This window comes from Pseudopodoces humilis, chromosome 10 (genome assembly GCF_049639895.1).
Source record: "Pseudopodoces humilis isolate 2021_Gansu_Grassland_sample_001 chromosome 10, ASM4963989v1, whole genome shotgun sequence".
NCBI classification, from domain to species: domain Eukaryota; kingdom Metazoa; phylum Chordata; class Aves; order Passeriformes; family Paridae; genus Pseudopodoces; species Pseudopodoces humilis.
The window spans coordinates 31,800,435-31,817,331 of record NC_142209.1 but is presented as its reverse complement, the minus strand read 5'-3'; the positions used below and the strand labels follow the sequence as shown (position 1 = coordinate 31,817,331).

The 16,897-nt window shown below is 39.2% G+C and overlaps 1 protein-coding gene across 4 annotated transcripts in view; it reads left to right on the top strand.

Moving 5' to 3' along the window:
• The window catches only part of SLC44A5 (solute carrier family 44 member 5), a 70,118-nt gene that overhangs the window by 19,675 nt on the left and 33,546 nt on the right, over window positions 1–16,897 (top strand). For all 4 annotated transcript variants that reach the window (XM_088060562.1, XM_088060561.1, XM_088060560.1 and 1 more), the window contains exons 2-4: window positions 11,439–11,487; window positions 12,937–13,010; window positions 14,822–14,906. In XM_088060562.1, coding sequence (XP_087916688.1) covers window positions 11,439–11,487; window positions 12,937–13,010; window positions 14,822–14,906 — 208 coding nt within the window. The remainder of the gene's footprint in view (window positions 1–11,438; window positions 11,488–12,936; window positions 13,011–14,821; window positions 14,907–16,897) is intronic.

Below are 16,897 nucleotides of genomic sequence, written 5' to 3'. Positions count from 1 at the left end.
CCTTAACAATAAATAATAACTTGTTCTAGAGCTAAAGGTTATCTTATTTATTTTACACCTTCCATTTGATTTCAATATCAGACTCATTTAATTTTGTAATAGTAGTGATGGGGGTTCTGTTGTTGAATGAAAAACCAGAAGATAAGATAGAGGACTGGCAATCACCAACCATATGAAGTTCAACAAGGGCAAGTGCCAGGTTCTGCACCTGTGATGGGCAACCCAGGATGTATGGACAGACTGCGAATGAGATGCTGGAAAGCAGTGCTGTGGAAAGCATCCTGGGATCCTGGTTGACAGAAGGTTGAAGCATGAGTCAGCAGTGCCCTGGAGCCAGGGGGACAACTGTGCCTGGGGCACATCAGGCTCAGCATCACCATCTGGGCAAGGGAAGGGATTGTACTACTCTGCTCTGCACTGGGTTGGCCTCGCCTTGAGTGTTGTATGTTTTGGTCACCACAATATGAGAAATATATTAAGCTCTTAGAGAGCATCCAGAGAAGGGCATCAGAGATGGTGAAGGGCCTTGAGGGGAAGTCATACGAGGGGCCACTGAGATCCTTTGGTCTGTTCAGCCTGGAGGAGACTGAAGGGGGATTTCATTGCAGTCTACAACTTCATTGTGAGGGGAAGAGGAGGGGCAGACACTGATCTTTCTGGTGCCCAGTGGCAATGGCCTGAAGCTGTGTTAGGGGAGGTTTAGGGCGGGTATTAGGAAAGGGTTCTTCCCAGAAGGTAGTTGGGTGCTGGAACAGGCTCCCCAGGGAAGTGGTCACAGCACCAAGCCTGACAGAGTTCAGAAACATCTGGACAATAGTCTTGGGCATGTGATATGACTCTTGGGGATGATGCTGTGCAGGGCTGGGCGTTGGACTTGATGATCAATGAGGGTGCTGTCCAACTCAGTACATTCTGTAATTGTGTAAAGATTATGTTCAAGTTCCTATGTTTACCTGCAGGAATACAGTTCCTCTTAAAAGTGGGGTCCTAATTGTAAAAGTGAGCTCACCAGTTTCTGAATATGCTCAGCAGGCACTTCCTGCTGAAGTGGAAGTGTCGTACATGTGTACTACATCAGGAACAGGGTAGTGCACAGTGCATAGAATCTCTGAGACATGAAGAACCATAAGGGGAGATAAAACAGAGGGAATTGTCTTTAAGATTTGGATGCCTGATTCATTGTCTTCAAGACACAAGCTGCATTTTTAAATGTATCTTAGTATTCTGAGAATTGTATAAGTAATACTGACTGAAAAAATTTGGAGTTATGGAACAACTTGAGACATGTGATAGCCCTGTTCATTTTATATTGGACATTGTACCAACATGTTACATTAGGATTTTGATGTCTAGCTTCGAAAAAAGAAGTCAGCTCATTAAACAAATACAGGCAACCATTGGCCATTCTTGGTTTAATATGCAGCTATTATAAAAGACCTGGTATACAGAGAAAGACAGTTCTTCAAAATTATGCATTGCGGTCATTCTCTGACTGCAGTTTCAACGTGGCTTTTGTGCGTTAGACACTAGTTTATTCATAAGATTGTGAGTCTGACTGTTCTCTTGCTTCCAAAGTAATTGAATGCATTTGTACAAATAAAATAGTGTCAGATAGATGATGTACACAGTCCAGAATAAACCAGCTCTTGTTTCATCCACCTGGCATTTTTATATATAAAAAAATGTGTATAGTTGCACTTTTTTTCCCAGTAGCAACAGTGCTGTGTCGTGTTGGGAACGTAGAATTAGAAAGAAATGATAAATATGACTCTTTAGCCAGAAAGGCTAAGAAAGAAATACAAATGAAAGCACGGTTTGAATAATTCAAAGAAACCGGGCTGGTATGCCAGAACACATTCTTTCCCCCAGTAAAACTAAGCTGAGACCCCTCTCCCCAGCCTTATAAGGAAAGGTCTGAAGGACCCTGAGATAACTAAAAATATGCAAAAATAGCGATTTCTATAGGTCGCACACAAATGTAACTGTATTAGTATACTTAGAAAGATTGGTTAGTAAAGGAATAGAATATTCAAATGTATAGATTATGTAAGTAATTGTAAAAGAGAGCTCTTGCTCTTGCAACTCTCTTACTACGCTCTCTTGGCTCTCTCTCTTAGCCCTCTTGGTCTCTCTTGGCTCTTTTGGCTCTCTTGGTTCTCTTAGTCTCTCTTAACTCTTGGCTCTCTCTTAGCCCTCTTGGCTCTCTTGCTACGCTCTCTCTTTTTTTCCCGGCTCTCTCACTTCTGTTCTGTTACTCTCTTTCTTAGCCATCTTAAGTCTTGAACTCATGTATTCATATTTTACCCCCTTTTGTATTGTTCTCTCCGAGCCTGCTTTGAGCTCTATCTGCTGGCTCATAGCAGGCTCTCTCTCTCTCTCTCCCCCACGCCCTGAAATAAACTTCTAACACCTAACTCGATTATAGAGGTCTTTGCCATGTCTCAGACCGTCCACCCCAGAAAGCGTCTCCTACAGTGTTGTGATTATTAATGGTAGATGCTGAGGATAACAACCTCTCTCTGAGATTATGATTATGCTATCTTAATGATTTATAGAAAAGGTCTTGGTATGGTATCTGCATGCAACATTTTACTGCATAAGAATAACTAGAAAAGGTTGCAATGATATTTAATGGTATGAAGTATTTGGGGTTAGAGACTCTGCTAGGAGAAAAAATTCTTTAGGTGACAACCGTCATTCTAGATCAGCTGGTGTAAAGCAGCCTAGAAACAGAAAATTCTGGCATTTTCTCATCCTGGGTAGGATACATCTGATTATTTCAAAACATGTCTTTTTCTGGGTAAAGCATCATCAAAGCTGTATTTTAGGTGCTGTTTTTTTTTTAAAGTGTGAGTATGTTCCAAGACCCAGAGCCCTTTCTGGCTGGATTAATACATCAAAATGTTGGGGGAAAGGAAATATTTAACAAAACAGTCACATCAATCATAGCTAACAAACAGAACTTGCTTTGTTCTAGAGTTCACCCAGTCTCCTGGGCCCAACCTCACTTTGCAGAAGATGTCTTGTGGAATAGTTGCGTTTACAGAGAAGTACCCTTCCCACACATCATGCCATTTCATAAATATCTTTGCTGCGTAGCTGTGTCTTTGCTTGGATATTCCATGAAACTTGTTGCTGCTGCATTAGTCCCAGAACAGAAATAAGGAATGGAAGCTGGGGAAAAAGAAAAAAAGAACAGACAATTTCAGCTCCAAAGAAGAATCTGGGGGAACAGCTAATAAGCACATTGAAATGGAAACCGTAATGATGCTCTCTGTGTGACCCAAACTGCTGGGAATATTTTGTTTGTTGTTCAGAGAACTGTAAAACTTCCACTAGCTATTGCTGTTTTTGATTGCATGGTGGAATAGCAGTTCAGTGGTAATTTGGTTGTAATACATTAACTGTATACATTTACAGTCCCTTTTCTGAGGGTAATTGACAGCTGGTATATTTCAATACCTGCCTAAAAACCTGTGCTGTCACTAATATTAGGAGAATGTGGACCTTTGACATTTGATGATATCATGCTGGTGATAGTTTGTCTAATGTTACATGAGCATGGACAGCATGTTAAATGTATAGTCACTATCAGGAAAAAATAATGGCACAATCTTTAGACTGATAGTCATCTGGGAGTATGATGTGTTGTCGTTCACTTTGTCTTGTGGCTATGACGTGGAGTACATCATACTTTTTCAGCTACATGACTAATTAGGAGACTGCAATGATAATAATTTCATTATTAGAGTTTGATTTAGTGCTTGTTTTTTTAACCACAGTAGAAAAATGGTCAGCCTTCTCCACTGAACTGTCCCTGACATCAGGATTCCTGGGCAATTCTTGTTATGTAGTGCACATGCCTGGACTTCTTGGGAAGCAAAGGAGTATGAATGATGGGTAAAATGAAACAGTGCATAGTAGTTTGGTCTGCTTGAAACCTTAAACCCTTGCCTTTCACTGTGTTCTGTTTTTTACCCCCTCTTCCTTTATTCTGTCCTTTGGTAAGACTTGCAGCAGTGGCACTTGGTTTGTTAGTAAGGCTGAATGCCCTTAGCTTCACTGTAAGTCAGCAACAGTCACTTTTGAAACTTGGATGACCAAGTGTGGGTGGAAACTGACTCATAAGTTGAGATTTGTCTTTGCAGTTTTTTAAAGAAAAGGACACTTAAATGATGAGGTGACTTGTTTGTCTCATCTACCACTCTTCTTCCCTTTTCACCCTTCTGTTTTTTGCAAGTCAAGAGCCAGTATCAACAGTATAATTGCAGTCCAGAAACTTATACTGGCACATAAAGCATATTTCAAAGGCAGCTACCATTTAGTGTGATTTCTTACACAAGAGAGGAATCATAAGTGTATTTTTATTATAATTGTAATGTATGTGTGAAATGCAGGATCGTAGGAAGCAAAGCGACACAGGGTCCCCAGGCAGGTGCAAAGGAGAGCCACTTTATTGCAAAAACCAGGCCTTTTTAAGCAGTTAGCCCATTATCAGTTACACAGTTTTAAGGCATTGAACAAAGATAATCCAACCAACCACTATAAACCATGATGTGAACACGTAATGGTTATATAACTTGCTTTTCTACCTCCAATTCAGCTGAGTCACTTTCCCATAATCCTTTTCTGCTTAGCCAAAGTAGCAGGCCTGAGCCATGATTTTAGAAGGGGAAAAAGGCCCTTTTTTTATAAGGTTTTACCCATATGTAAAATATATATGATACAAAATAAACGATTTTACAAGAAATGATGTATACCTGAATCTTTCAAAGAGGAAAAAAAAAAATGGTATGCCAGTAGAGACTTACTGGAAGAGTTGTTTTTGTATTAATGGCAACCTTTTGACTTAATAGCCTGCTTCAATACATGTGTGTCTTACAGTAATAATGTATTATTTTATATTACTAGGATTATTAGGCTGTGTCTGCATCAGGAATATTGCATGTGGCTTAAAATGTACCTTAAGTTAGCCTAAAAAAATCTTCTAAGTAAGATTAAACTGGCTACCACTAAACAGCAGTACATTTCAAACATTTATTTGGATTCATTGCAAAATTAAGACTGTAAACTTTGAAAAGTTTAGGCTTTTATATGTGTTCAAGAAGCTTCTGCTTCTCTCAGGGATATATCAGTTGTGCAGGAACATGTATTGGGATTTTTTTATAATCCTACTGAGAACAGATGGGCAGAAGCATCAAAATCTTAATGTGATTTTTTTAGAGAAACATAGCTGGAATGATCCTCTTTCAATCCTACTACACCCTGTGCATTTTTTAGCGGCCTAGTTCATTGTCTTGTGCACTTGCATCTTTGAGCATTCAATTAGCAGCTTGAGTACACAAGGCCTTACTGTTGCTGAGGCCTTTTCTAGCAATTCTTTGAATTACTTGAACTGACTGATGTGCTCCAGTAGAGGGGAGCAGTGCCTACACATGCAGGTTCAACGGCTTGCAAATAGAAACAGTATTCTCTTAAAAAGCCGTGCCTATTCTAGTCACTGGGAAGTGTAATTGTTGACCAAACACCAGGGGAGAAACCTGAAGAAACTAATAGTTGCCAAACCTGAAATAGCAATACATTGCTGACCAAATGCATGTTACTGTGCATTTTTGCTTAGCGCTGTTTATTCAGTGCCTTCTGTTCCTTTACTATATTGAGATTTAGTGAAGCAGCCTTTCACAGAGGTGCAAACTTGAGTGGGAGCACAGTAAAATCAGTCATTCAGCCTCACTGCATTTCTTTTTTTTTTCTGTCTGTCTGAGAATGACAGGAGGTCTGGGAGGTAGTTCAGTACAAGGGTTCAGTCAACAGTTAATATTTTGCAGGAGATCAGTCTCTATCTTCAGCATGTTACTTTTACCTTGGTTGCCTGATACTGGTTATACCAAATATCTAATAATTTGGTAAACATTAGAACATTGCTGCTAAATTCTGTAATAACAAAATGGGCTTTGACTTCATATGACAGGCATCATTGGTTAAATGTCATATGAGATTATTCTTCTTTGTCATTGAGTACTATGCAGTGACAGGACTCTCTAAAAAATGTTGTTTTTGTCGTTCCAGCCTGTAGTTCAACCTTGTCTTGTGCATTATGGTCGGAGTACATATACAAGTGTACACATTCCTCATTGCAGAGTTCTACAATTGGTATTTTAATAATATTTTGCAGAGAATGGAAATTTCATTCTGATCAGGATCACCACATGTAGATTCTGTTCCTTTGTGGCTTCAAAGGACAGATTGCCTCAGGCTTTCAGATGCACATATTGGGTATAATGCCTTGTACTTCATTTCACTGTAAAATCATTACAGTATCAATGTTACAATGCTTAGACCTTCTAGCACTACTTCTTCTGTTCTTCACTTCTGTGCTGTGCAGAAATACAAAAAGTACATTCTAGTACAATTTAGTAAATTATGACTATTTCTACGGATAGAGTTCCACTTGACAAGGCTGGAAATTTGGTATACAGCAGTTTACATTTTAGACTTACTTGGCTTGAACTTTGGAGTGCTAGTCCTATGTATAGAGGAAAGATGTAGCCACCTGTTGCCTGTAAAGGTGCACAGTCACAGTAACACAGTAGCACAGGCTACAGAAATGTCGCCAACAGTGTTACACCTTATTTTCAGTTAGCAAATCATCGGGATTTTTTTTCGGTGGTGTTGACTTCCATATGTTTATTTCAGAAGTGGTATTCAGGTGTGGCTATTTCTCTTTCTGCATGTACAGTGTAGGTTAATACAAGCTGATAAGAGTAATTTCTCTTTGTACGGAGTGGCTCGGGTAGGTGGACAAGGCACTGAGTGATAACTTTCTATTCACAGAAAGGCCTGCCTACTTTGTGAATTTCTGTTCTGGTTGGAGAAGTCCCTGACAATCAGCTTTATTTTTAAATCAATTTAAATAGTGTTTTTGTGTATCTCTGCTTGCTGGGGAAAGTGTGCTAGCTAGCAAGACAGAAGTACACAGTTGGTATCTCACACAGACAGCTTGCTCGTCTGATCCAGGTACAGTAGCATGGATAGAGATGAAGACAACTACTATGGAAAACATGGTAATTTGCTTGCTTTTTAAAGACAATTCAAAACACCTGATCTAAATCTCATACATTTGAGCTGTGTTATTTCAATTGATTTAAATGGGGTTGGATCCAGACTCAAATGGTTTTCTGTAGATGCTTCAGTTATTAACAATATTCTCATTTTTTCCTGCATGTCATTTGCTAGTTTATTTAAATTGCACATTGAAGATAAATTTTACATGTGTATCTAGTCAATTTTTATTTTAGGTAAGTAATTTAGAGTTGCTTTTTAAAATTATTACAGTGATTTATTTAATTCATTAAATTTCATTAGATTAGATTTATTAAATTTATTAAAGTGTAACAATTAACTTCATATGCTTTTTGGAGTCAGAATTTGTAAATTTCTTGTGAGTTATTTCTTGTAATGATATTTTACTTCATTATACAAAAGTTTCATATTATAAGGCAGCCTCTAAAATAGATCTGTCTCATCTGCAAGGAACAAATATAATCCCAGTTTTTAATCTTAGCAAAAGCTGCCAGTCCCCCCTCACCACTGCTTTCTTCCTTATGCCTACCAAACTCCTAAAGCTTGGAATTTGCCTTCTAAATGCATTTGGGCTTTTGTTGCTGGGGAAGTGGTTTGCTTTTACCAGGAGTTATGTAGATACTAGAAAGATAAATAATTCCCCCCTCACCCCCCCAAAAAAAAGTCTGTATTTTTAAAGAATAGTAGTAATTAAATAGGGAATTTGAATTTAATTTAGAATTAAGTTAGAAAAATTAGATTAAACAAATGGCATTTTTCTTTTTTTTTTTCCTGTTATTCCATGAAACTGATCACAGTTGTGATCAGCTGTGTCATGTTTTGGTAATGAGTGTTCCAGGGATCCAGACTACTTCTGACATTGAATTCCAGTGTATTTTGAACTTAGAATGTTGTTACCATTTCTTACCATCTTCTGCAATGAATTTATACCAAGAGCTCAGTGACAGAGGAGGTAGTTTGAGCAGTGTTGCCCTACACCATGCCACCACAAGCGTACAGACTGCTGGTGTGAGGAAGTGCTTGGAAGGAGTTTGCTGTACTGCAGTAATTTTACAGCTGTTAATGGTGGTTACTATTTCATAACATCCGTCTTCTTGCTTGTTGGAGATGAGAGTCTCCATTTGAGTTAAAGCTCCCTTTTTGTAGTGCTTTGTTTTTATCCTCTTATTTGTTACATCCATTTGGCTGTCTGTGTGCTGAGATGTTACATTTTCTTGTTCTCTTCCCAAGTGGTAATTGTGTAATCCCTTCTTAAAAACTTCAGGTGATGAAAACTCCAGTGTATGTCTCAGTATATAATTGTGTTCTGAAAGATTTCCTAATGCCTAATCTAAACTATCCTTGCTGCAAATGAAGTTAGCTTATCTGACTGGTAGAGGAAACAGAACTACTGATCGTGGTCTGTTTTGTGTGGTGATTGAAGACTCTTATTTTGTGCTTCTTTGTGTAATCACAGACATTGAAGTTGCATTCATTTACTGCTTTCTGTAAATCTCCTAATATCTTCTTTTAAATAAATCCCTCTACTCTTCCCAATTTGTTTGTATCTTCTGAAATTCTAGTGCCATGATCTAGAAATAGTTATTCATCTGAGGCCTCACATGTCCCCAGGTACAAGGAACGGTGACTTTTTCAGTCGTGCTTATACATCTTGAAAGAGTGGTGCTTTTTTTGAAGACATTGTTTGACTGACTCATTCTTTCTTTGTAGTGTGCTTCAATCCTTTAGGTTTCTTCTCAACAGTGTTTTTGAAATCAATTGTTCTGTATGGATTTCTGAGTAGAGTTTGTCTTTTTAACTTTTGTTACTTTACAAAAATAATTTTGAAGTGTTATCAAAATCCTTTTTGATAAATACTTCTGTCTCTGGAAGTATTTTAACGCTTGCTATCTGCACAGTTTCAATGTGTTCGTTCTACTTCATTGTTCTAATTTTTAAGGAGAACATTGACTAGCTTTGGAGAATAGGCTCCTCCAGTAGTGGGACTGAGCTTACTACTAAAATGCAAAAGTGAGAACTTGGAGTCTTAATGGGTGACTAAGTAAAAATGTTTGCCCACAGAAGCAAGTAGGCTGTTAGAAAGAATTGTTAGGAATAGACTGAAGTAAGATAGAAAGAATCATTGTAGGATTATAGGATTATATAAATCACATCCAATATTTGTGGTGAATAGCCTGTGCAGTTCAGGCCCCTTCTTTTCTAGTGATTTGTAATAGCACTGTCAAAGGTAAGAAAAGGAATAGAAGCATGAGTGAAACTATGAGATGGCTTATGTACAAGAAACATTTGAGCAGATCAGGACATTTGAGTATAATAATTTGTAACATTTTTGGTAGCATAACATGCTGCCACATTATACAATACAGTTATAAACTGATTGATTGCAAGCTTAAAACAGATAAAAGAAGGTAGTACTTCAATGCTTGATTAACTTGTAATCATCTGTGATGCAGGGAATTGCAGACTCTTATAGTATATGCAAGGTAAGTAGACATTTCTTGAATTTCAGTTTTTCAGTGAATGAAAAAGAAATTCCCTCACAGCTATTAAATGCAAAGTCAGTACTTTCAGTTAAGAAAAATGCAGTTGCAAATCTCTGTAATATCAGTGTTGGAGAAATACCACAGTGTTTACCTTGGTGCTGCATTCCTCCGCAGATATGGCCCCTTATAAGATTCAGGGTGTGGGTTCAGTGGATTTTTTTTTGTGTGATCTAGTGTGGTAGCTGTTCTTACGTGCTCAACAGGTCCTGTATGAGCAATGGACAGAGGTCCAACTTCAGTTTGCCTTACAGCCAGAACTTGTCTATAGGGCATGATGTTACATGCGCTTTTGTTCTGGTGGTAAATTATTATGTAGTAGAAAAGTTTATTTTGTAGAAATTTCTGTTCAAAAAGGTTCATTCAATATATAGGTGTTGGACCAACATTAGATATTGTGTATGGTACATTTGCTTTCTGGCCATGTATCACAGCATAGTTTCTTCCACTCCCCAGCATTGCTGTCATACATCACTTCTCCAAAGTTTTAATTTTTCGGTCTCTTCTGTATTAAGATTTTTTTTTTTTTTAGGAGCTTGCTAAGGGGGATCTGAATACCTCAGATGAAGGGCAAATAGGATTTTATTAATTGCTGTGTTTACTGTACTGCTGTATGTTTGTATTTTGATAAGGTTTTTCTGATACCAAACCAAGAACAAAGTCTGGCATTTAGTTAATAAGCAAATTCTGCTTTTGAGAAGTTGCTGAATTGTTCTCTAACTGACAAAAACAAGTATTTTTCTTTGGGGCCTAGGGGAGGAAGTTTAAGCTGGTAACACCATGTAATACTGGGGATGTTAAGGAGATCCTCAAGAAAGCAGTGAAAAAGCACTCTGATGCAGTAATTGCTATTGTAGCTTTGACATTTGAATGAAGAAGTAATTTTTCATTGCACAGAGTTTTGTTCAGTAAATCTTCATAATTACTGAACTTTGTAAAGAAAAGGTCCCATAAAGCTGGATAGCTAGGTTCAAAAGTAAAAATCCAAAATCTGGTCCGCTGAATGGAATACTGTTTGTTTGTCTTCATACGGTAGCTCAAAACTTGAAAGTTTCAATTTGACCATAATGTTTTGTTACTCTTTACCAAGTGAGATCATACTTTAATTTCTCTTATTCTGGGCCACGTTGGAAGCACAGGTTGGTGGGTTGGTATTTGATCGATTTTTAATATAGTTTTTTTATGTGTCAAGTAAATCAGTTGGACTGTGCAAACCAGAATAGCCACATGAAAATCAGATTGCCCATGGAGGCTGTGGATGCCCCAACCCCTGCAGCATTCAAGGGCAGGTTGGATGGGGCTCTGAGCAACCTGGTCTAGGAGGAGATGTCCCTGCCTATGCCATAGCAGGAGGTGTTGGGATTACATTTACGGTCCCTTGTAACACTTTAACATTTGATGAGTCTAGAGAAAAATCAGAAGCACATAGCCTGTAACTGCAGAAAGGTATCTTCATTTACTTACTGTCAGACACACAGCCTGTGAGTGGGAGACATAATCTTTGTCTCTCAAATACATTGTGAACATGTGCATAGGTGTAGTCATGGAATGTACCTTAAAGGTAATTTATCATGTGGTAAATGTGAGGCCCTCAATGTTTTTAAATTAGAAGAAAAAAAGCTTTAATTTCATGTACAAAACCTAGGTAATTTTATTGGTGAATTACTGGTATTTCCCATATGAAATGATTTTAACAAAACTGATTAAATAGGAATATATGGAAAATGCTCTTCAAAGGCTGGTGTTAACATCCCCTCTGGACAGATTTTATTTTAGATAAGGACAAGTTTTTATACTGTTTTATTTTAAATGCAGGTGAACCAAGGAAATTTGACCCGAAGTTCAGAGGACCTATTCATAACAGGTAAATATCATAACTCATTTTGTTAAATTCTTTTGGTGAATAGGGGTTAAAAATTTTTGTTAGCAAAACTTGGAAATTCTGTAAGTCTTCTAAATCCAGTTTAGCACCCTTGAGGATGGATGATTATTGGGGAGTATTAAGCTGTGTTCTCCCAAGTCCTTTTAGTTTGAATGTCAATTCTGTGTGCCTTGCATTGACTAGTATCTGCTGTCTAACGTGTAGGAGTTCTGATACACCTCTTTGTGACGGAGCCTCCTCCCAGAACAATCTGGCTTGACTTCACTTAGTTTTATGAAATGCAGGTGAAAGCATGTTGCCACTTAGAAGGTTCATTAGTTTACAGAGTGAAATTTCTCAGAAAGCATCCAAGGAAATCATAGAATCATTAAGGTTGAAAAATACCACCAAGATCATCAAGTCCAACTTCTAATTATGGGCAACTTTTCTGTGTTTTTCTAGATGTAGAGAGCCAAGTTCTAAACTAGCATTTACTGTCCTTACTGAGAAAAATAAATTAGAGAACCACAAGTTATTTCAGATTTATCGTTCTCAGGAGAAAATTTATGAGAGAGAAGAACACTGCAGACTTGCGGTGTTCGTACTATCATTTGAACACACACACTGTTCTTGTCTATGCAGAATGTATTTCTTCCTTTCTGAAAGCTAATAATTTTAGAAATTAATAGAAATACTTGTTTAGGGAGTTTGTCCTAATTTGTGAAGTATCTTTTTGATACTGCCAGTGTGTCAAGCCAAGCTTGAGTGGTGTCAGAACTGAATGGAGACAGGGAAAATGAGCATTGATATAGCATTGCTTCTTCAATTTTGATCAGTTGTCCTACCTTAAGTTACTCTCATGTTGACACTGGTTCCTGTACCACCTCAGCCTCACTAAAAGTTTATTTCAGTGAGATGATAAAGATGTTCCTCTCTAGAGAAGTATCTACACTTGGAAACGCATTTCAAGTTCTCCAGCTGCTCAAAAAAATCTGCTCTCTTTATCTCTTTTACATTAGAAATGTTTCTCTGTACGAGGAAACATAGATTGGAAAAAAGAAAGAATGGCAGGTGCTAAAAATGAATTCTGAGGCAGATGTCCTATAGTATGTCTTGCCACTTATATGATCACTTGTATGATAAGTGATATCATGGGTTCAGTGTTGTAAGGTATTACTTGTTTCAACAACATTTAAATATGTTTCTCAATATGTTCTCATTGTCTAGAGTGAAAAAAGCATACACATTTATTTGCTGGTCTTGCTGCAAAAACAGGACCTTACACCTCAAACGTGAGTTTGTGACTAAAAGTTCTGCAAAGTACTGGTGCAGATATCTTATTCGGATGTATAAATACCTTATGACAACCAGTGTGTTGCGATCCAGTGGTTTTGAAGGGTTATATTAAACACCTTATTTTTTAAAAGTGTTTCTTCTTGCCCCTACCTATAGGCACTGCACAGACATTATTTGCTGTGTGATCTTCATAGTTGTCATTCTGGGTTACATTGCATTAGGAGTTGTGGGTAAGTAAATAGAGGTATAGTATACTTTTTCATAGAGAGGGGAAGCAGCTTTGTGAATGTTAGAATTTTTAATTGAAATGTCCCTTTTGCTTATATTTGTGCAAAGCTTTCCAATCGATAAAGTAATGCCTTTTGTAGAAGCAAATAATGAATTAACATTCAGTATCTATTGTAATTCGCAGAATGACAGGCTGGGTAAGGCTGAAAGGGACCGCAGTGGGTCATCTGGTCCAACATCCTTACTCAGAAGGGTCATCCCAGAGCATATGGCACAGGATTGCGTCAATGGTTCTGGAATATCCCCTGTGAGGGGAAACTCCACACCCTCGCTGGGCAATCTGTTCAAGTGTGTAATCACTGCACAGGGAAGAAGTTTTTCCTCCTGTTAAGGTAGAACTTCCTGAGTTCGGTCCCTGCCCGTTACACTGGTGCCAGTGCTGGGCCCCCAGAGCAGAGCCTGGTTCATGCTCTGCCCCATCCATGAAGCCAGGGACAGCCAGGGACACCCAGGAACAGCCAGGGACAGCCAGGGACAGCAAGGGCTGAGGGCCCCTCTCAGCTGGGGCTCCTCTCCAGGCTGAGCAGCCCCAGCTCCCTCAGCCTCTCCTGGGCACCGAGATGCTCCAGGCCCTTCCTCAGCTCAGGAGCTCCTGTCCCTGCTGTGCTGAGGATCCAGAGCTGGACACACACTCCAGAGGTGTCTCCAGGGCTGGGCACAGGGGCGGGATCCCTCCCTGACCTGCTGGGAATGCTCTGCCCGAGGCACCCCAGGATCCCATTGGCCTCTTGGCCCCCAGGACAAACTGCTGGCTCAGGGACAGCTTGTTGTCCCCCCAGAGCTGCTTTTTGCAGGTAATTAGAGAGAAGTTCAAAGCCATGTGTTTACTGATATAAAAAACCCATCAAAATTAAGTGTGCTCAAAAAAATGACAGAGTTTGAAAAGTTTGCAATCAAAAAGTAACTGTGATGGAAAATTTCAGGCAGCAGAAGCTAGAGAAAAACAATTTGGGTTGAGAGCAGCCCTGAGGAGAAGGAATTGGCAATGCTGACTGATGAGGTTTGGGCATGAGCCAGCCATATACACTTGCAGCCCAGAAAGCCAAACGTATCCTGGGCTGTTTTGAAAGAAGTGTAGTCAGCAGGTGGAAGGAGGGGGTTCTGCCCCTCTGCTCTGCTCTTGTCAGACCCCGTCTGCACTCCTGTATCCAGCTCTGGGACCCCCAGCACAAGAAGGACATTGACATGTTGGAGCAAATGCAGAGAAGTGTTCTGAGGACTGGAGCACCTACTATAGAGGCAGGTTGACAAGTTGGGATTGTTCGGTGTGGAGAAGAGTGCACTCTGGGAAGACCTTAGAGCCCCTTCCAGTGCCTAAATGGTCTCCAAGAGAGCTGGAGAGGGACTTTCACAAGGACATGGAGTGACAGGACAAGGGGAAATGGCTTCTAAACTGACAGAGGGCAGAATTAGGTTGGAGATTAGGAAGAATTTCTTCCCTGTGAGGGTGGTGAGGCCCTGGAACAGGGGAAGGCCTTTGCCCAGAGAAGCTGTGGCTGCCCCATCCCTGGCAGTGTTCAAGGGCAGGCTGGAGGGGTGCTTGGAGCATTGGATTGCTTTTTTGCAGATTAGTCCATATCTAGTATGGCTTACTGTGCTTTGCATTTTAGTTTTTCATTAGGAAGTCTACTAATCAGTACTCTCCAGTGTTGATCAACACAGTATTAAAATGATACATTTTCATGCTAGCTAGTTTTAATCATTAACTGTGAACATTTGACTGAAACCTTAAGAGATATTGTATATTTTGCAGCTTGGGTGCATGGGGACCCCAGGAAAGTGATTTATCCAACTGACAGCTATGGACAGTTCTGTGGTCAGAGAGATACCCTCAATGAGTGAGTACTAAATCCATTCACGTACCTTTATTACTTGTGCGGTGTGAATAAGATGTGGTTTCAAATCTCTCTGTCGAAGAGACAGTGACACTCTGACAGTATTTATTCCAAATAAAGCACAGAAATATATTAGTTTCCCAGTGCAAATCCAGATGCAAATTATTACTGTAATGCAGTTGTTTGTGTCATTTAGAGAATATTTTTTTGTAAGGTATCAATATAAATTAAAGATTGTGTCAGCAGTTAAATAGAAAGTGACTAGCTGGCACAGCTTCTAACTGCCAAAGTTTGGCAGGGTAATTCATAGCCCATTGAGTAATTCTTCATCCGCCTTGGGATATGAGTAGTCTTAAGACATTGTAGCCTGGTCTATAGTTTTTCTCAGCCTGCACCAAATAACAGAAAGGTCTGTAGTGAAAGGCTCTTGTTTTTTTTCTGGTGCTTATCCACTGCTGGTAGAGAGGAGACTGAGTAGTGTGGGAGACAGGCAACTGTAACCAACCACATCTTCCTTGGATAAACAGGAGGTAAATAGAACCAAATGGCTCTATTTACTTATCTCTGTTTTTCAGTCATTTTAGATTTTGAATTGTAGGAGTTAAATTAGTTGGTTGATACCAACAGAGTACTTACACATGAAAATAACTGCTCAGGGAAGAAAGATGTTGCATCAATATTTTCTCTGAAAATCTAAGAGGTTTATGAAGCAGAATTTTAAAAAAGATTTACCTTTTCACTCACCGTCGTCCTCCCTTCAAAAGATAAGTTTTAGGCACACTTTATGCCCTTGTTACTGTCAAGAAGCTGCTATGCTAGTATTTGATAACAACTCTTTGCTGCTTCTTCCTTTCCTCATTTAGTTTTCTGTGGAAAAAAATAAGGAAGCCACTGTCCAAAGGGCAGTTCAGAAGGGGCGGAGCAGGAGATAGAGACCGGAGACAGGAGATAGGAGATAGAAGCAAAGCTAGGGCTATATATCCTCTCAAGTTTTTTTTACAGGCAAAACAGGCTAGTGAAAGAAAACCTGTTCTACTCTCTTACTATTTTTCACAGCAATTCTTGGAGAGTCAAACTTCCTGAAGAGGAAAAACAAGGAGAAAGAGTTGTAGTAGTGTGTGCTCCCTTGACCATACTCCTTCTCTGCTCCCCACCTTGATGCCAATTTGTCCTTGTCCCCTGTGTCGCCAGCAGGAAGTAGTGGACAAATGGCTTTGGGAGTCTCAGACACACAGCTTCAATATCCTGTGTGATGTGGAGCCAGGTGTTTCTCTCTGATTCTTACCATTCACTCCCATTCCTTCTTTCTCTTTGTTACTTGATCCTTTGCTTTAGTTATTTCTTACACAATGGTTTTCAGTTTGTATTTACAAATGACTCTCCCTATTAGGATTACTAATCCCTAGGATTACTGGAGAATATAACAGCTACTGAGACTGCATTTTGGCATTCATTTGGTACATTGAGGAGATTCTTATAAAAATGTAAATCAGAAGACACATAATACAGCCTACTGGAAAATGAAGAGTGTTTACGGCAGTAGGCCAGGACACCCCTCTGAATGAGTCCCTCTAGTTCCTGGGGCGGGGCTGTGGATGTGCTTGTGAGGCTTTTGTCAATACCATTGTTTTTCAGATTCCCTGAAAGTAAGCAGTGTGAAAGACTAACTCAAAGCTGTGGTTTTCCAAAGTCTCCAGAGGTTTAATCTGAGACATTTTTCTTGGAAAGTAATCAGTCTTCATGTTTTGAATCTTGTCCTTGTAACAAGTATTTTCAACAATCTCACTGAGGAGTAGAAAAGACAAGTTAGAAACAAAGCCAACGCTCACAGCTTGTGCAAAAACCTATTTGAACTCCAGTGAATGCTGTGCAGTCAAATAAATTCTTTTTGTATCATCATGAAAGTCTCTGTTAAACTTCTTCATGTCTTCTTGTTATCTGTCCATTAATTGCCATTTGATCTCTGAACTTGTTGTGCCTTCTACAGCGCATTG